The sequence below is a fragment of the Lithobates pipiens genome, unplaced genomic scaffold (assembly GCF_037356315.1).
Source record: "Lithobates pipiens isolate NorthernLeopardFrog02 unplaced genomic scaffold, aLitPip1_a1.2 Scaffold_18, whole genome shotgun sequence".
Lineage (NCBI taxonomy): Eukaryota > Metazoa > Chordata > Amphibia > Anura > Ranidae > Lithobates > Lithobates pipiens.
In genome coordinates, this window is record NW_027507758.1 from 126347729 (window position 1) to 126369592 (window position 21864).

Consider the following 21864-nt stretch of genomic DNA (forward strand, 5'->3'; position numbering starts at 1 on the left):
GCTGAATAATGGCATGCAAACATTATTAATGTGTCTCCGTTTTATTTAAAAAGAATAAAAATGGAAGCATTTGCAGTATTTTTCACTAGTGGAATCATTAAACTATTCAAGCTAAAATGTGTTAAGGATTCCTGTATTTAAAAGGCTACCAAGCAAAAGTGTGTCTGTTAAATGGGTTGAATATAGGAGGGTGTGTCACTGCAGTGGTGGAGAGAACAGACGGGTGCATTGGTAAAGTGATGGCAAGTTCTGAGATTTGTTGGTCCAGTGGCAGGAGTTGGCACAGTGGAGCGAAGAAGGCATATGTAGGAAAGGTGGGGAGAACAGCGGGATAGTAAGGGTCAGACGTAGTGCCAAGTCTGTGTCCTTCCTACGCATGTGCAGCTGAACTCCATAAACTTCTATGGGGCTGGGAAACAGATCCATCTCCTAGCCACATAGAGCAGGGGTCTCCAAACTTTCTAAACAAAGGGCCAGCTTACTGTCCTCCAGACTATAGGGGGGCCGGACTGTAGCCAGTGGTAGTAGAAAAGGTCCTGACGGCAGTGGGAAAAAACAATGCCCCATCTATGGTGTCAGTGGGAGGAATTGTGCCCCATCATTGGTGTCATTGGGAGAGATTGTGCCACATCATTGGTGTCATTGGGGGGACTTTGTGTCCCATCATTAGTGTCATTGGGCCTCATTGTTGGTATCATTGAGAAAACGTGTGTCCCATCATTGGTGTCATTGGGAGGAATTGTGTTTCATCATTAGTATGATTGAGCTTCATTGTTGGTGTCATTGGGAGAAATTGTGTCCCATTATTGGTGTCATTGGGAGGAATTGTGTCCCATCATTGGTGTCATTGGCCTCATTATTAGTGTCCTTGGGAGGAATTGTGCCCTGTCTTTGGTAGAAACGGTTTCTCATTTTTGGTTTCAGAGAGGGGAATTATGCCCCATTGTTGGTATTAGTGAATGAAATACTGCCAAGGGCTGGATAAAAGCAAGCAAAGGGCCACATCTGGCCCCCGGACCGCAGTTTGGAAACAACTGACAGAGGATTATAGAGTTCTACTGCACATATGCAGGCAGCAGGAAGATAAAGGCCCACCAGACATGAGTAAACCTTGTGTTTTTTTTTATATATTGCATGAAGATTATTTTAACAAAAAAAAAGCATCTAACCTATTATACTTGTTGTAAAGTTTTGTTCTTCAAGTCAATTAACAGACACAGGAACAGTTAGGTAATGCTGCTGCCAACCGAAAGATGGAAGACTGGCAAACAGCAAAATCACTAATCAAGCCCAATATAACTCCTCCTCTACTCAGAATGCCTCAGCTTTTTTGAGAACACAATACACAGGGTGAGGAAAAACAATGGACTTAAATCAGAACTACAGAGAAAAAACACACCCAACCATCCATGTCTCCATGCTTTATCTTACTGAGAAATCATTTTGAAACACCTCCTAGCATTCTGGCTGTGGCCATTTTGAACAGATGATTCGTGTAGCATTTCCTGGAATCAATCTGCCCTTAGCTCGGGTATAGAGGCAAGGGGGCTTGCTTAGCTGAGAAAACCCCTCTTCCTGAAGACTCCAGGCATGTATGACATAATTTGCCTGAACCTGGAAACCAGGTAGTAACTGAAGAAATGTAAAAAAAAAAGTTAAAACACAAGTAAAGATGATTTCCCTATCTATTTAGTAACAGCATAAGCATTATGCTTAAAATTTGTCCGTTTTGACTGAGAGAAAATTATGTTCCACTTTAAAAAAAATGAAAATAGGGTAAGTACAAATATCTTAATTTTCCCCATCGTCCATTGATATCGGATGCAGGATTCTAGAAACAGAGTGGACATACAAGTGCAGTCCAAATGAGGGGTCAGGAATAGCCACTGAGAGGCCCAAAAATAAATTGGGGACGGTCTGCAGTACAGAAGTATCCAAAAGACCAAAACTCAAAGCAGAACCTTATAAGGTGAAGCACATGGGTGCTGCCATGACCAAAAGGAGACCAGAGAGATCAATCTGGTGCTTCAGACCAGAATAGAGAAATCACAGCCAAGGGACCAACACTTTTAACTTAAGAATTGTGACATCACCACTCCTCTCTACCTCGTGTTCTATGAATAGCAATACAGGACACAGAAGATTGTGGCTATCTCTGTAGTATTACCGTCTTCTCCAATGATTGCCAGCTTCCCCAGCAGTCCCTCAGGTACAGAATTTGTATACTTACAATGGCCCAAGCTGAACCACTGTAAGTATACAAGAAAGATCAGATCTTGAGTTCAGCTCTATATGGAAGGGAGGGACAATTTCCCTGAAAGATAAAGAAGGGATTCATGTTCCACAGAGGTGTTTTTTTTTTTTTATGAGAATTTAAGCCAAACAGCCTTGTCTATTGGTAACCGACAGCTATCAACTATAGTAGCCATGCATGGATTGAAATTCGGCTGGTCCCTGCTGAACCAGACACATTTTGATTAATGTATGGCAAGTTTAAGGCTTGCCTTAGAGAATGCAGTTCTTTCCTTGAACCACGCAGTTTGTCACCATTTCAGGTTCATGCAAAATTGTAAATCTTCACATATTTAGTATCTATTAACTCTTTTATTATTATTTAGGATTTATATAGCGCCAACAGTTTGCGTAGCCCTTTACAACATGGGGGCGGACAGTACAGTTACAATACAATTATAATTCAATACAGAAGGGATCACAGGGCCCTGCTTGTTAAGCGTTTACAATCTAGAAGGGAGGGTCAAGTGGAACAAAAGGTAATAACTGTGGGGGATGATCAGATGGAGAAAATGAAAATACCGTTTTTAGGTGTGTGTAGGATAGACTTCTCTGAAGAGAAGGGTTTTCAGGGATCGTCTAAAAGCTAATAGAGTAGGTATAATTGGACAGATTGGGGTAAGGAGTTCCATAGGATTGGAGAGGTTTAGGAAAGAGGTTTCACGTAATTTAAGTGTATTTTTTCCCTGGAAATTGGTGTTTCATAAACAGCTGTACAAATGTTGTGTTACATAAAAATAGCAACAGTCACCATTTTATTCTCCAGGGCCTTTGCTTTCAGAAAATATATATTTGGGGATTTTGTGTAATTTCTTTTTTTTTTTTAAAGAAAAAGAAAGTGCTAATTTTAGCACGCATGTGAAAAATTTAAAAAATGTCCTGGACAGCAAGTGTTCCTGATCTGCTTACTTTCTATTCTGTGACGCCAAGTATTAAAGCCAACATAACTGTGAGCCAAGTGGCATTTTAAAAGTAAAACAAAAAAAACAAAAAAAAAAAACACTAACTCACATTTGCCAAAGAAGTTGCTTCCTCGTCTTGCTTGCTGAATAGAGACACTGTGATACACCGATAAGTAGCACGTTTCTTGTGTGGGCTGTACGAGTCTAAAGCTGTGGAACTGGCAGCTGGTCTTTAACACTGGTGCAGAGATCCCACCTGAGGAGACAGAAAATCCTGACAGGTTTGTATATATCACACATACAATAACAATTCAAGTCATATAGATATACATTACAGAGTATTAATAATGTTGTATCATTAAAATGCATTTTTAAAAATATATTGGTCCAAGGACGAACACAATACATGTTAGCATTACGAATAAAAGGTCTGCCTATGCTATTAAAAAGGGAAAAAAAAACATCTATTTACAATTTTATAATTTAAAAGAGACGTATGGGCTTTTTTATATTTTTTATACTCAACTAGATAGATGCAGCATCGACAGTGGTGTAGTGGTTAGCCCTCTCGCCTAGCAGTAAGAAGGGTCGCTGGTTCGAATCCCAACCACAACACTACCTGCCTGGAGTTTGCATGTTCTCCCTGTGCCTGCGTGGGTTTCCTCCAGGTACTCCGGTTTCCTCCTACACTCCAAAGACATGCTGGTAGGTTAATTGAATCCTGTCTAAATTGTCCCTAGTATGTATGAATGTGAGTTAGGAACCTTAGATTGTAAGCTCCTTGAGGGTAGGGACTGATGTGAATGTACAATGTATATGTAAAGCGCTGTGTAAATTGATGGCGCTATATAAGTAACTGAAATAAATAATAAATAAATGATCACTCAGTTCTCAACCTTTAGTGAGCAGATAGAGTCTCCGGCTCTCTGCTCTGCCCTTCCGGTGCTGGCTGTGGAGAGGCTCTCAGTGGATCGATGAGAGCTGGAGCCAGCTGCCAGTCCAGGCTTCTGGGTGGATCCCAACCATGAGGTCGGGATCTTGTCAAAGCCTAGACCGTCTCTGTGATGTTAGCAGACAGCGGGCTTTAGCATGTTGTCAGCTGAAAACAGGTCACAGGAGTGCAGAACGAATTGCACTCCTGTGATCCCCAGAAGATGCATAGCCAAATTAGCTTTGGCTATAATTCAGCTTTAAGAGATTTATGCAAGACTTTCCACAATAGCATTGCAAAGCAAAGCGCAACTCTCAGTTTGAGAAGAAAGCAATCTTAAAATCAACCCCTAACCATGTCGGGCTGTATGCCCGGCAAAGCTGCAGCACTTCTTAATACTGATGAAAATGCACATTTCTAATTGAGGTCTGCTCCAACATGAATGTGGGGTAGTATAGGCCCAGAGTGCCTGCAGCTACAGAGGTCAGTGAGGACTTGCTTTTAGACCTTTTTCACAATGCGCCGCCTAGGGCGCCAGCGGTAAAGCAGCGCTAAAAATATTCGGCCGCTAGTGGGGCAGTTTTAAACCCCCCGAGCTAGCAGGCGAAAAGGGGTTAAATCCGCCGGAGAAACGTTTTGCCGGCGGTATTGCAGCGATGCCCCATTGATTTCAATGGGGAGCAGCGGTGAAGGACTGGTGAGTTAATCGCTCCTTCACTGTTCCAAAGAAGCTGCTGGCAGGACTTTTTCCGACGCCCTGCAAGAGCACCGCTCATTGGAGTGCACGGAGCAGCTGTTTTAGGGAGTTTTGAAGGCGCCATTTTTAACGCTATAGTGCCTGCAAAACGCCCTTAGTGTGAAAGGGGTCCTAAAGTGACCCTGTCCCACATGATCAGTTTTCTCAATAGCCCACCTATAAAAGAAGCAAAAAAAAAAAAAAATACCCTTCTGGAACATTACATGGTTTAGAAGGTTAGAGAAAAGAAACTCAGGATAACAGCCCTGGAGCTTGCGTTTTAAACCAAATTGGAAAATGGCAGCTCTCATATATCTGTGCTCATAGGTTGACTTCAAGTAAACATTTTTATACTCAGTAAAGTCACTGTTTTGTTTGAGCCTTCAATCAGCATTGTCATTTATGCCAACAATGCCCTATAAAACCACTCGTGTTGGCTCACAGTGTATTTTCTGTAAAGAGAAGTTACAAGAGCTTGGAGAATTTGCTTTGTGCACTCACAATACTAGGCAAAATACTGTATACAGAAGAAAATGAAGGTTGCAGTAGGTTTTTTTTTCTCTTCCCCTCTGTCTTTGATGCGTTAATTTATGGTAATTTGGTCTCTTGCTACCTGCCGCCATCACTCCACAAATTTAAGCTTGTTTACCAGCTTTGGCTTTTGCATATTATACTCTACTTTAAAAACAAAATTACATCTTTTTGTCACATACGCATTTCAATAATTTATAATGTGACTTGTGTATATATTATGCTTGGTTTCAGAAGTTAGCCAAGAAGGTATGCCAAAATCCTACTCTTGTATTGTTTTTACAGAAGTCATTGGGATAGTTTTCATTTCTAAAGGCTTTTTCATTTTTGCCTTTAACTGTAGAGCACACAGCCAGAGTCTTTCAAAGCAAATAGATATAGCTTTTTACATTTAGAAATTGTAGCACCCAAAAACCAAAAAAAAAAAATAAATAAAAAAAAGGGCTTAATATGTTTCTGCATTTAAAGCATGTCAATTTTGAGGCAAAAATCAAGAAATGTGCAGTTCTAACATTATTTATAGTTGACTTCAGACTTACTGAATTTGAGGAAAGAGGAGAAGAGGGGGGGGGCAAATTTCCAAGGGGCACCCGGGTGGTGCAGTTTTCCGGATGTGGGGAAAATGTGGCACGGGGGGGGGACGGGGGGGGGGGGGACAGCAGATAAGCAGAGGTTCCACTTTTGGGTGGAACTCCGCTTTAAGCTTGTTCAATTAAACTTTAAGTAAATCAACCCCAACAGTCCAAAAATTCCTTCTCCCCTGCACCCTGTAATGAACAAAGGGTCACATTTTGAAGGAATAGTTCAAATACTTGCAATCAGAACCAGAAATCTACTTCAGATATAGGTTCATGTTTGTTGAAGTGACCACAAGCTTACTGTAGAAGGGATAATGCAACCGATGTAAGGGATACCTAGCTGGCCAGATGCAAGTGGTTCTGTTGCCCCATATCCCTTACATTAGTGACAGCAAAAGAGTTAAACCCTTGTTTTAGGCTGGGCTCACACTGAAGCATGGAGCCGCTAACTGCAGGGGTACAGTGCATGCCTGTTCACCATTTCAGCCCGAATTTGGACCCGAAGAACGCACTGGTGAGCTCAGCAACATAAAAAGGCCTGGACTTCCATAGAAGCAGTGGTGGATGATCGCAGGATCCTTTCTGTGGTAAAGAAAAACCCATTCACAACATCCAGACATGTGAAGGACACTCTCCAGGAGGTGGGTGTATCATTATCAAAGTCTACAATCAAGAGACGACTTCATGAGCGCAAATACAGAGGGTTTACCACAAGGTACAAACCATTCATAAGCCTGAAGAACAGAAAAGCCAGATTAGACTTTGCATTAAAACATCTAAAAAAAAAAGCCAGACCAGTTCTGGAAAATCATTCTTTGGATGGATGAAACTAAGATTAATCTGTACCAGAATGACAGAAAGAAAAAAAAGTGTGGAGAAGGCTTGGAACAGCTCATGATCCAAAGCACACATCATCTGTAAAACATGGTGGAGGCATTGTGATGGCATGGGCATGCATGGCTTCCAGCGGCACTGGTTCATTGATGTTTATTGATGATATGACAGAAGACAGAAGCAGCAGGGTGAATTCTGCAGTGTTTAGAAATATACTGTGAGCCCAGATTCAGTCAAATGCAGCACAGTTGATTGGATGGTGCTTCACAGTACAGATGGACAATGATCCAAAAAACACTTCAAAAAGCAACCCAGCAGCTTTTGAAGGAAAATAAGTGGAATATTCTCCAATGGCCGGGTCAATCACCTGATCTCAACCCAACTGAGTATGCATTTCACTTGCTGAAGGCAAAACTAAAAAGGCAAAAAGACCCACAAAGAACAAGTGAAAACAGCTGCAGTTAGAGCCTGGCAAAGCATCATAAAAGGAGGAAACCCAGTCTTTGGCAATGTCCATTACATTTGAGCCCCTGAAAATGGGGGGATTGTGTATAAATATCGTTGCAGTTCCTTCTCTGAGCTGGCCGTTCAGCTGTCGGCTAATTGCTAGCTCCTATCTCTCAAGTTATTCAGCTGTTGAGGATATCCTGCTCGTCAGTACTGCCTACTTGAGCTGTCCAGTCCAGAGGTTCTCTGCCTTCGCATTGGTCAACATCACAGAAACTATGAGAAAAAGGATAGAGATTGGAGTGGGACTTTGAGTGAGGCATGTCAAAGAGAAATCCAAATTGTTTGTTATAATCTCCTATGTATATTGCCCTGTATGAACTGTACTAATCATGTATACCGTTTTGACTTATTTTGTATGAATTGTACCATTATGTCCAGCGATCAATTATATTAAACTTTTTATGATTATGTAAATCTGGTGATTACGCTATTCTGTATATTATTGAGTATTGATATAAGGCTGATATTATGGACTACCACTTTGGTGCTGTGACATGAAATTTAAATTAAACTTAATCTACCTTTTTGGTAAAAAAAATAGTTAATTACTCTTTGACATGCCTCAAAGTCCCACTCCAATCTCTATCCTTTTTCTCACACAACAGGGATGGAGGCATGCCATTTCCATACCTAGGTTGGGACAGGTCACAACTCCCATTAATCACAGAAACTATCTCCTGCGATCCTGTTCAAGACTTTTTTTGCCAACATTCCTTCTGGCTTCAGATCCTGCTTGCTGTTCCACTACATTGATCCCTGACTTCTGGCTTGGCTGACTATCCATTGTGGTTACTGGACTTTGGCTATGTTTTGACCAAGTGTCCAAATATATATGGACCTAATGGTATGTGTTTTGGGCCACTATCTTAAGGACCTATGACCTAGTCAGTACATTTTTCTCCAGAATTCCTTGACAGTCTTGAGATTATATTTTGCCCTACGCAGCTTCAAGGTACCCCATGGCAAACACAGCAAAGAAGCCCTAAAACATAACCAAACCTCTTCCATGTTTTACAGTTATGGTGTTCTTTTTTTGGTAGCTTTTTATTTTTTATTTTTTTGTTAGAATACAGCGGATATGACTTGCCAAAATTTCCAGTTTTGTCTCATCTGTCTTAAGGACACTCTCAGAAGCATTGTGGCTTGTCAACATATTTTAGAAAATTCTGGTCTTATTTTTTTCTTTCAATAGTGGAGTCATCTCCTGGGTCTTCTTTCTCAGAGCCCACTATCGCTCAAAACATGATGTATAGATGTACACTGACATTGGAGTCTTTGTATCTTTGGAAGTTTTCCCTGGTTCTCAGTCAACCATTCGCTTCTGTTCAATATGGGGGTTGATTTTTGTCTTGCAGACATGTCCAGGGAGGATAACTACACGTTTCATGAACCTTGAGGCCGGGTTCACACCGCTGCGATGCGGGAACGCCGCGAATCCGCTGCGTTTTCCCGCATCGCATTACTCCCGCCGGCAGTTCACACTGCCCTATGCGGACGGCTGGGAGTGTCAATGATATGTTAATGACACCCCCAGATCCGTCCGCATATTGCAGTGCGATCTGCCGACTCGCACAGGAATCGGATCGCATGGTGTGAACCCCCATGCGATCCGATTCTGTTGCGGACCAAAAAAAGGGTCCCGTGCGAGTTTGCTGCGGGAGCGATGCGAATCACATCCGGATCTCCCCCCGCAGCAGTGTGAACCCAGCCTAAATGTCTAATTAAAATGTTCAAGCGTAGTCACCTGAATATCAAGCTGCTTGTAGATAGTCTTCTAGCCTTTACCTTTGATGTGCTGATCTAAATTTTTCTTTTCAATCATTCTTCTTTGCTTTCTCTAGTCAATGCTCAGTGTGGTGCCATGCATGATGATACCAAAGAGTGGATACCTTTCTTGAAGGCATGTGGTATACTGGTTACAGAAAGCAGTTTGAAAGAGCATTATGATCCACATATTTAATATCTATTATTATAGTACACGATTTACATAGCGCCAAGAGTTTACGCAGCACTTATTTATCACTTTTCTGAGGGGACTAACAAATCTGCCTATGGCATTTTAGAATATTGTAGAATAAGCAATAGTGTATAATTAATACCACTTTCTATGCCTTGCTTTGAGACATACCAAAGGGCATAATTGCTTTTAATTTCATCACGTTTCAGGAGGAATGAAGCAATGTTTAAATGAGCTGCAATAATACCAACAAATGTATCCACGGCTGTAAAACAAAGCTTTCATTTAGACTACCTTTAATATACTCCAAAATGTCATTACTTTTTACCAACGGTTTACAATTAAATATTTACCTCCATTGTGGTACTGTGCTTTCAGTGTCATTTCCAGTGTGCACCTAATCTTTTCCCCATGTCCAGTGACACCCATAATGCACATGAGCAATACTAAGGCCGGGTTCACATATGTGCAAATTCAGGCAAAAATGTGATCCTGATTCGCACCTGAACCGGTGAACAGGAACGCACGGGACCCCATGCTGGGAACTGTGGCCACACAAATTTGAACTTGGCCTAAAACCGTTTCTGTTAGTCTCTCCTTACCAATCACTCAAAGTCATATGGGTGGAAAGGTACGCGGCTTACAATGATTCAAATTTAGACTGAATGAGCCACTTGTGCACATGTCTATGCACAGAGCAGCTTGATTTTTCATTGATGGGGGGAGCGTGCACATTGTGGTTACTCCATTGGGACCCTGCTAGTGTATATAGCCACTGAAAAAGTCAGCTTGGGTTATAGAACAAATTAATCCCTAGAAGAGCAGATGACCATTGCAGCAATCCATACCATACTGCAAGTAATTCCTGCTATGTGATTATGGATGTTAACTATGTAGACATTAGGGAACACATGTATGTAAAACAAACGTAAATGTGCCAAATTTATAGACTAAGCAAACCCACAAAAGGTAATGCTTATTGTAGGCATAGGTATTCTAAAAGGACGCAAAATGTATCTTACGATATCCTCAGGTACATTCAGCTGGACTTTTGGAGAGCTTTCCAACTTAGTCATTTTCTAAAGTCCATACCGCCCTTTGGTAATATTAGTCAACCTCTCACTACTCTTGAAGAATACTGTTTGGACACTGGGGTGCTTCCACATGTACTCCCTACCACCTATAAATTATTGATTACACCCCCAGAAAACCACCAACCACCTTATCTAACTAAATGGGAACAAGGCCCATAAATTCAGTCCAAGCCAACGACAACACATCATTCGGTTCACATACAAATCCTCCATCTTCACTAGAATACAAGAGACTAAATTTTTAAATTCTGACACGATGGTACTGAAGATCATAATTCCTTAATTTCTTTGCTTCAACATCAGACCGCCGATAGTGATGCCAGAAGCGAGGAACACTCCTCAACATATTTTGGTCCCAAACTCAACCTTTTCTGGAAGGGGGTAACCATACAAAAAAATTCACAGAACGTCAAATCCCATATGACCCAGTTTTCTTTCTTCTCCATGCCTCCACAATCCCAGAAAGATCTACAAATGATCTGTTATATGCCACCTTCTTGACGCTGCCAAAACCTGTATCCTTCTTAGCTGGAAATCTCCACAGACGCCAACCATTGGCCCATGGCTTAGGAAAGTGCTAAGATGCCACTACACTAGCTATAAACTGTGATTGGTACACAGATTGAAAGCAACAAACTTTTCCCCTCTCAGATATTTATGGAGTTTGGTCGAACCATTGGAATTTGGAAGTGCTTTTTGGACAAAGCAGAGACTGCAGCATGATTGACAGTGTTACAAGCAAACACGCTGACTCACTAATACATTGATTTCCATTCCAAAGTGGTGGACAAATCTATTTCTCCCCCTTTAATACTGGACAGCAGAAAACTATTTTGAAATGCATAGCCTGTTTATTGGACTTGAGGAGAGTGGTGAGCTATTTATACGTGTCCATCATCACCGGACCAGGTAAGTGAAGGGAATTTATCCCCCCCCACATTTCACGTCTCCTTCCTACTTTGATTCACTGCTGTTGAGCCGGCTCTGATAAGATAACACACGAGAGACGGGAGTGGAATTGTCTATTGGGAGAACTATGATGCCAATGGTATTGGTCAGCTTATATGGAGTGAAGATTTTACTTGGTCTCTGAACTGTAGCTCTGCCAGCCATCTAACTTTCACTGTGAGTGTGATCTACTTATATAGTGGAACGACTACTGTCACTTGTGAAGTCAAATCATCAAATTTTCTCACCGTCCTAGAATTCCTCTCTGTTAACCCCCCTTTATGGTCATTGTTCCTAATGCACTTGGGACTGTCTGAAATCGTTCTCTATACACAGTTCCTGTGTCCTCAGCTGAAGGGTGCTATAATGCCTATAGAATTTTCCAGAAATTACTATTTAGCTTCTTGCTTCTATACATATGACAAATTATTTCTCCCAAGGGTTCACATCCTTATCAGTGGGTGTATGAATTGTATGAGGGTTGAATAAATGAATGTTTATTTTGGCCATCTGTGCTTTGATAACGTTATCACATTTTATACTTATGTGGTGGAGGTATTTTCCCTTTTTGAAAAATATTTTGGTGGAATTGTTTTCAATAAAGATTACTATTTTTGTTACTACCAATTTGTACCTTTCTGAAGAATCGCTTTTTGGGCCCTTGGTCCATTCCTTTTTCTTTATATGTCTATTTGATTCAGAGAAACACACCTAACCATTTGTACATATGTAGGTGACTGTTTTTTGTATCTGGGCTGTGGAAGTACTATTTTCTACTTTTGACTACAAACACCCTTCCCTGCCCACTCAACATTTACTAGGGCGAGACTCCTTTGACTATCCTTTGTTTTTTGATACATGACCCTAAACATACAGCCAGAGCTACAATGAAATGGTTTAGATCAAAGCATATTCATGTGTTAAGTCCCATACACACTATCAGATTATCTGATGAGTTTTTCCTTCAGATTTACCAAAACCATGTAGTAGAAGGGCCTGCCTGATTGCATACAAATTGAAACTCCTAAGGTTTGTCCTCATATTATATGGTTTTGGTAAATCTGAAGGAAAAACTCAGCAAATAATCTGATAGTGTGTATGGGGCTTTAGAATAACCCAGTCCAGACCTAAACCCAATTGAGAATTTGTGGCAAGACTTGAAAATTGCTGTTCACAGACACTCTTAATCCGATCTGACAGAGCTTGAGATATTTTGCAAAGAAGAATGGGCAGAAAATGTCACTCTAGAAGTGCAAAGCTGGTAGAGACATCTTCAAAAAGAATTGCAACTGTAATTGCAGCAATAGGTTGTTTCTACAAAGTACTGACTATGGGGGGCTGAATACAAATGCACACCACACCTTTCACATATAGATTTGTAAAAAAAAAAAAAAAAATGAAATCAATTTATCATTTCCCTTCCACTTCACAATTATGTGCCACTTTGTGTTGGTCCATCGCATAAAATCCCAATAAAATACATTCACACTTTTGGTTTTAACATTACAAAATGTTGAAAATTTCAAGGGGTATGCATACTGTTTTAAGGCATTGTAGTTATATCTATAACATAAATGGGCCAGGAACACATGGTGCTGTCTGGACACTAGTAGTTAATTGTTCTTCTAGCTTTGGTTTCTTATATGATGTTGTATGATGCTAAACTATGTTATAATGTATGTTCTTTCATCTTCACTGATTGAATTCTATGGATCTCGTCTTTTGAATAAATAAAAGATTTGTAAAAAAATGTAAAAGTACATAGAGCACCTACAGATGTTCAGTTTCCCAAGTGAAATGTAATCAGCCAATCGGGTGCAGCTAATTTTGTGTATATGGAAACTTTAGACCTAAATACGTTGTAAATTCACTTAATAAAGCACTAGTGGATTGGCAGTATACTGATATACCTTCCACTTGTCAACATGTAGCAGCTGTTTCAATAAAACCTACTTACTGATGTGTCAGGAGGGACTGGAGAAAAAGCAATCAACAAGTCCCCAGTGCTGCGAGAAGACTGCAAATACAATATATAATGCTTAGGGTAAACCCCACGGCCAGCACGTTCACCTTTATATAGCACAAACTAACATAACTGCACCAAACAGCGATACTTTATTTTTCTGCACTTCTTTTAGGGACTCTCAAAATGGCAGTTACCGGGTTTATCTGAATGTCAAGTACAGCTTATTTCTCAACACTTGAGGGAAGAAAGTCTGAGCAGTTTTCTCCAACGATGTGCGTTAGTGACTTTTGCTCTAAAACATTTCTTTGGAATACAGAAAATAAAATTGATTTGGTCACAAAACTGTTGCGCACAAGCTTGGAGTCATCCAACAGTGTTTGCTTTTCTTTTTTTAATTATACAACTTAAAAGGAAACGAAAGCTACAAACACTTTGAAATATTTAAACCTCACATAAAAGCCCAAGAGGATCCAATGGCTAATATGATTTGCATGTATTGTATTATTTTCATTTATGCAGAGTGAGCACAGAACAATTAAAAATTCAGTCTGAGCCGACTATAATTAACCACTTGCCAGCCAGCCGCCACAGTTTTACTAGGGCAGAATGGCACGGCTGGGTGAAACGACGTGGCCACTAGTGGCGTGCACGCGTGTGACCGCTGCTTGCCCCCAGAGCCGATGTGAGTGCCCGGCGGGCACAATGACTGCCGGGTTCCCGCGATCACTCATGACACAACGAGAACCCGGATCTGTGTGTGTAAACACGCAGGTCCTGGTTCCCTGGGAGAAGAGGCTGATCATTTGTTCATACATGATCTCTCTCTTCCCCTAGCAAGTCCCATCACCCCACAGTTAAAACACAGAGAGGGAACACAGTTAACACCTTGATCGCCCCTGTTAACCCCTTCCCTGCCAGTGACATTTTTACAGCAAGCTCTATAATTGTCAAAAGTGTCTAATTTGTCTGACGCTATATCGCAGCCCCGATAAAAATCTCAGGACGCCTGTTTCCTACTGCGTATGCACGAGTCACATTGTGGTTTCTGAATGGGGGGGGGGAAGAAGGGGTCAGAAATGACACAGATCGCAGTGCAGCGATCTTACCAGTGGAAGCGGTACCTGTCAAAACTGATGTGGGCTAATGAGGCTGCACTGATGAGGAGGTATTAATATGCAACACTGATGAGCAGGCACTGACCTTACTCACTGACAGGCACTGTTGGGGATGCACTGATCATCAGGGCACTGACGATCAGTCCCCCCGATCATGTCTACAGGTCTCCCCTGTGAGGAGATGCCGCTGATCGGCTCTCCTCTCCTCACACTCAGTGTTTGCATGTGATCTGCTGTGATTGGACACAGTAGATCACACGGGTAAAGAGCTGCATCATCAGCGCTTTAGCGAGATCGGGGTCACGCCATGTCCCAGGGACATAGCACGCCCAGGATTGCCGGGCTGAGTGCCCTTGAGAGACGCGCAATTGCGGTGATGTCGTCCCATTACAAAAAAGCATCCCGCTGGCTGTCATTTGTCTATAGGGTGGGAGGTGGTTAAGGTGAGAGAAACCACACATGGTTTAATTGACATTATTCCTCTTTATGTATATGGATAAAGGCACTGTATTTATATTAATGATTGAAAAATATAAGTACCTTTTTTCATAATCAATATACAGCCATCATGTGACCAAGCGCTTTCCCAGCCTGTCTGCAGGAAAACAGTGGCAGGAGGAGCTTCTAGTCCTGTGCTGCTGGTCACATGTTAAAAAAAGCATTCGGAATACAGAGTAGAAATAATGAATATCAAGTAAATGTTCTAAATACTGTATGTATTTGAACTCAAATCTTTGTTAATTTTTATGCAAAAAAAACATGGTGTGGGATATCTGGGGAGAGGTTCTGGCAATTACAGCCTGTGTCTATTGTTTGTATGTACTTAGAATTACAGGGAGGTGAAGCCTCCATCAATGTACATGCAATAGCACACCCCATTGCGTTTAGCTGTTTTGCGGGCATGGAGGAGGAAGGAGGGAGCAGACTATCATTTATCCAGGGTGAATACGCCTACATCTCTGACTCTATAGTGATTCGGGCTGCACAGAAAAGGAGGATAAAATGAACAGCTTAGAAGGGAAATGATCTAGGCAATCTCAGGTTGCAGCGGGGACATAGACAAGGAGAGAGGGAAAGTGAACAGTAGGATCTTTTGGTGTTTTAGGAGCTTGTTGAGTTTAGGAGCTTTTGGTGTTTTATTTTTGCCAAAGCTCCTAAATTCAACTCCATAAAAGCCAATGTGTCCATGTATACGTTGGCTTTTAGCAGAGTTTAGCAAATTCGTAGCGTCCCCGCATCGCAGCAGTATTGTAATTCGCATCGCAGCAGTGTGAACCCAGCCTTAAGCAGTATTAAACCCAAAAACAAAAAAGATTTGATTTTTTGTTACTCACCGTAAAATCCCTTTCTCTGAGTTCATTTATGGGCACAGCTGCTTCTTCTTCTTTATCCATGGCAAAACAGGGTAGTGTCCTCCTCCTGAAGGTGGGGGCTATAAAACCCTGTTTGGTCATGGATAAGGAAGAAGCTGTGTCTGCCTGTTGTTCTGGCCACTAAATTTGTTATTTTTCAAAGACTTTCCACGATGATCCTGTCCAGCAAAAGTGGCCGTTCGATAGCTGAGGAAAACCACTTTATATAAAAAATACATACTTTATTCCAAAAAGAAAGAAAAATGTTACAGTAACTGCTTAAAAAGTGTTAGCTGGAATTTAAATTGAATTTGTTAGTCAAGTCTGCATCTAAGGCTGGCCATACATTAAACAATTTTCTTTTAGATTTACCAAAACCACATAATATGAGGTCATACCTAAACTCATTTCATTTGTATGCAATTGGCCAGGTCCTTGCACTACATAGTTGAAGGTACAGTAAATCTAAAGAAAATTGAAGAAAATTGTATAATGTGTGGAGCCAATGGCGCCACTGCTGTGTCTAAGCCAATCAGCAGGAGGGTCCTGGACAGCTAAGACACTTGTGGACATCGCTGGAGAGAGAAGAGGCTCAGGTAATTAACCAGTTCCCGACCAGCGCACGCCGATGTACATCGGCAGAATGGCACGGGCAGGCATATTGGCATACAGGTACGTTCAATCTTCAATGCCGCCCTGCCATCGCTAGCGTGCCGCGCTCTCATGCCAGTCGGGACCCCCGTGAGTCCGGTCGCGGGTCCCGCGGAATCGATCGCCGAGGGCATACCCGCGATCGTCTCACGGGACGGCTGAATGGAGGAAATGCCGTGTAAACAGCATTTCCCCATTCTGCCTAGCAACTAATGACACTGATCTCTGCTCCATGTGATTGGAGCAGAGATCAGTGTTCACTAAATGAAAGCCCAGCCCCCACACAGTTAGTAACCCCTTCATTGCCAGTGTCATTTACACAGGAATCACTGCATTTATATAGCAGTGATTGCTGCATAACTGACAATGGTCCCAAAAATGTCCGATATGTCCGCCGCAATGTCGCAGTCACAATGAAAAAAAAAAAAAAAAAAAAAAAAAAAAACGCTGATCGCCGCCATTACTAGTAAAAAAAAAAAAAAAAATGCCATAAATCTATTCCTATTTTGTAAACGCTATAACTTTTGCGCAAACCAATCAATCGCTTATTGCGATTTTTTTTTACCAAAAATATGTAGAAGAATACGTATCGGCCTAAACTGAGGGAAAAAAATGTTTTTTTATATATTTTTGGGGGGTATTTATTATGACAAAAAGTAAAAAATAATGCGTTTTTTTCTAAATTGTCGCTCTATTTTTGTTTATAGCGCAAAAAATAAAAACCGCAGGGGTGATCAAATACCACCAAAAGAAATCTCTATTTGTGTGAAAAAAAGGACATCAATTTTGTTTGAGAGCCACATCGCACGACCGCGCAATTGTCAGTTAAAGCGACGCAGTGCCGAATCGCACAAAGTGGTCTGGTCTTTGACCAGCAAAATGGTCCGGTCTGAAAGTGGTTAATTAGGAGGTGCTGGGGAAGCTGCTACACAGAGAAGGCTTTTAACCACTTGACCACTGGGCACTTAAACACCCTTAATAACCAGACCAATTTTCAGCTTTCGGTGCTCTCACATTTTGAATGACAATTACTCAGTCATGCAACACTGGACCTATATGAAATTTTTGTCCCTTTTTTCACACAAATGGAGCTTTCTTTTGGTGGTATTTAATCACCGCTCGTTTTTTTATTTTTTGTGCTATAAAAGAAAAAAATACAGAAAATTCTGTAAAAAAATGAATTTTTCTTTGTTTCTGTTATAAAATTTAGCAGATTAGTAATTTTTTCTTCATAAATTTTGGCCAAAATTTATACTACTACATATCTGTGGTAAAAATAAGTACAAATTGGTGGATATTATTTGGTCTTTGTGAAAGTTATAGAGCCCACAAGTTATGGTGCCAATATCTGAAAATTGATCACACCTGAAGTACTGACGGCCTATTTCAATTCTTGAGACCCTAACATGCCAGAAAAGTACAAATACCCCCCAAATGACCCCTTTTTGGAAAGAAGACATTCCAAGGTATTTAGTAAGAGGCATGATGAGTTTTTTGAAGTTTTCATTTTTTCCCACAATTCTTTGCAAAATCAAGATTTTTTTTTACTTGTTTTTTTTTTTTCACAAAATTGTCATATTATCAGTTTATTTCTCACACACAGCATATGCATACCACAAATTGCACCCCAAAACACATTCTGCTATTACTCCCGAGTACGGCGATACCACATGTGTGAGACTTTTACACAGTGTGGCCACATACAGAGGCCCAACATGCAGGGAGCGCCATCAGGCGTTCTGGAGCACCCAGGACAATTCTGACATTTCTCTCCTACATGTAAAAATCATCATTTATTTGCTTGAAAATTACATAGAATCCCAAAACATTATATGTTTTTTTTTAGCAAACACCCTGGAGAATACAATGGTGGTCGTTGCAACTTTTTATCTCGCACGGTATTTGCGCAGCAATTTTTCGAATGCTTTTTTTTGGAAAAAAAACAGTTTTGTGCTAAAAAAAAAAAAAACACAGTAAAGTTAGCCCAATTTTTGCATAATGTGAAAGATGAAGTTACGCTGAGTAAATAGATACCTAACATGTCACTCTTCAAAATTGCACACGCTCGAGGAATGGCGCCAAACATCGCTACTTAAAAATCCCCATAGGCGACAATTTAATTTTTTTTTTTGCTGGTTATATGTTTTGAGTTACATAGGAGGTCTAGGGCTAGAATTATTGCTCTCGCTCTAACGTTCGCAGCGATACCTCACATGTGTGGTTTGAACACCGTTTTCATATGTTGGCGGGACTTACATATGCGTTCGCTTCTGCATGCGAGCACATGGGGACAGGGGCGTTTTAAAAAAAAAAATTTAAATTGTTCATTTTACTTTATTTATTTTAGTTTAAAACATTTATTTTTGGGGAAAAAAATGTCAATCACTTTTATTCCTATTACAAGGAATGTAAACATCCCTTGTAATAGGAAGATGGCATGACAGGTCCTCTTTACAGTGAGATATGGGGTAAATAAGACCCCGCATCTCACCTCTAAGCTGGGAAGCCTGAAAAAAAAAAAATAAAAAAAAAATAATAAAAAAAAGATTCTGGCTTTGATCGTATTGGCGAGTCGGTAGAAGCACGGAGGGCGGCGGGAGGGGGGATATCTATGGCTGGGTATCTCAGAGTATGGCGTTGCAGAGTATTGCGTTGCAGAGCATTGCAGAGTGTTGCAGGGTATTGGCGGGTGTTGCAGGGTATTGGCGGATGTTGCAGGGTATTGGCGGGTGTTGCAGGGTATTGGCGGGTGTTGCAGGGTATTGGCGGGTGTTGCAGGGTATTGGCGGGTGTTGCAGGGTATTGGCGGGTGTTGCAGGGTATTGGCGGGTGTTGCAGAGCGTTGCAGAGTGTTGCAGGGTATTGGCGGGTGTTGCAGAGCATTGCAGAGTGTTGCAGGGTATTAGTATTGCAGAGTATTAGTATTACAGAGTATTAGTATTACAGAGTATTAGTATTGCAGAGTAGTATTGCAGAGTATTGGCAGGGAATTGAGGGGTTAAATCTCGGTGAGCAGCGATGAGCGGCCGTTTACCGTGATCCGTGATGCACCGGGTCCTGTGGACCCGGCGGTCACGGATGCTCTCGAGTGCGCGCCCCAGGGGGCGCGCGAGAGCGGAATTCTGGGAGGATGTCATATGACGGCCTCCCAGAGTTAAACAACCGCCCTGTAGCCGTCATTCGGCTTTGGGCCGGTTGTTAAGTGGTTAATCTTAAAGCGGAGTTCCACCCATAAAATCAACAGCATTATGAATCAGCAAAAATATTTGGAAATTAGATTTTTTTTTTTTACTCCTCACCCCTTCAGCACTGTTGCTATGGGGTCCCTTGTATTCTGCCACTTCCTCTCCGCTGCGCCTGACGTAATTTCCCTCGAGGGCTAGCATCGTGTTTCCAGCGCAGCGATGTGTCCATACTGAGCATGTGCGAGAACGGGTGGTGCATACTGGTTATTCAGCAGCACCCTATCCAGGAAGAATATTCTTGTGAGCTTCGCCTGCCCACAAGCAAGGTGGGAACACACAAGAAGAGGAAATATAAGGTGCGTTTTTATATATAATCTAAACTATAACGCTGAAAATTAGAAGACAAACGAATGCCACATTAGAAGACTATGCTGCTAATGGAAGGATTTTTTTATAAAAAGTGCTATAGGTCACTGAAACTCTACTTTAAATGCATAGAATGCATTAAGATAAAAAAACCTTCTGCCTTTACTTTTCTTTAACACTACACTTCCCCAGTTGACAATGTTGCTATACAAAAGGCGTTACCACTTCTTCTTTATCCAGAGTGGAGATGCCCTAAGGCTGCATTCACACATGACCACGGGCAGAATTGCCACGATTCCGCAATTTCAAATGGCTGCAAAATGCTGGACGCGATGCCATTACTTTTAATGGTCCCCAATCGTGCTGTGATTTTCCCACAATCGTAAATGCATGAAGGTAAGAAAACTTGAGCCATGTATGGGTAGGGAGGATGTACAGAAGTTAATCTACTGATCCACTTCTGTACAACTGCCCTATTGGATTTTCCCTGCTTGATCAGCACAGCAGGCTATAGCCTGCAATGCTGATCAGTGTATTCTGAAGGTGGGGAAGTCTCTCCACTTTCAGAATACAATAGCTCATCGGAGAGAAGTCACCCATCCACAGTGTGTGGATTTGGGAATCAAGTCCACTGGTTGAAAAAATAAAACTATGGGCTGCCTAACAGACAAAGTGAATAATGTTCCTCCAAATTTATACCCACTTTCATGCAAACTAACACCTCAGGCTCCAATCGTGTGCTTCAAAAAAATAAATAAATAAATAAAATAAAAAAAACCTCCATTGCAATCCATGCATCCAGCGCCCTGCATGTAGATTATAGGTCAGGCACATGGATTAGGGGGGCAGTGCCCCTGTATGGACGGACCACCACTGTAACCCATTAGAGTGATAGGGTTGTTTAGGTCAGTATCACCTGAATGCCACTCCTGTACCATTCTCTGAAAACTGATCCACAATGGATCGCTTTGAAAGATTTGTAAAAATAAAAAGAACTGATAAGAAAAAATGCATTAGAAAGATCAAATCCATATGTTTATCTATAAAACCATTAGAAGGTCATAGTTTCCAACCAATGCAATGTTTCAGCGTATCATTAAAATCACAATCAATAAGCAAGCTTTCCCCGGGGAATGACAAATTGGGTCATCGCTTTTACACCTAAAGGAGCACATTGAAATGTTCCTTGTCTATCCAGGCAGCACTCCACTAATTTCTCTATTTTCTTAAAGTGCTCATAAACCACTGAGTGAGACACTTTTTGCAGCTTCATGAATACATAAGATCAGGCTTCCATATTTTTAGTAGCATTTACAAGTGCTTCTGCGAGAGCGGTGCTTTTATCCGCGCTTCTGGTTCGCAAGGTCATGGGGGGAGAAAAGAACTGAGGGCAGCCATTTAATACTAAACAGATAACTGAGACTCTGTTTTGTTCAACATTTTTTGATGTAATGAAAGTAGAAAAAGTAAATAATGGCCGCTTTACCCATTTGACCTCTAAGTATGAGAAGTGTTCAGGATGAATCCATAGGAATGATTAATACAAGTAGTTTACTGAGAATTATTTTTTTTTATATATATATATATATATATATATATATATATATATATATATATATATATATATATATATATATATATATACACATACATATACACACACACACACACACACACTTATCTAGTTGAGTCCAACATGGGACCTGACATAAAAAAAAAACTACCTGCATTAACCAATTCAGCTCTGGAAGATTTACCCCCTTCATGACCAGCTCATTTTTTACAATACGGCTCTGCGTTGTGTGACACTGTACCCAAATAAAATGTATGTCCTTTTTTTTCATCCTCAAATAGAGCTTTCTTTTGGTGGTATTTGATCACCTCTCTCTTTTTTATTTTTTTTGTGCTATATACAA

The 21864-nt window shown here is 41.0% G+C and overlaps 1 protein-coding gene across 1 annotated transcript in view; it reads right to left on the bottom strand.

Annotated features, from left to right (window-relative positions):
* Nucleotides 1-21864, bottom strand: part of MRPS5 (mitochondrial ribosomal protein S5) — a 205383-nt gene that overhangs the window by 160800 nt on the left and 22719 nt on the right. Inside the window, exon 2 of the mRNA XM_077486094.1 lies at nucleotides 3304-3450. Coding sequence (XP_077342220.1) covers nucleotides 3304-3450 — 147 coding nt within the window. The remainder of the gene's footprint in view (nucleotides 1-3303; nucleotides 3451-21864) is intronic.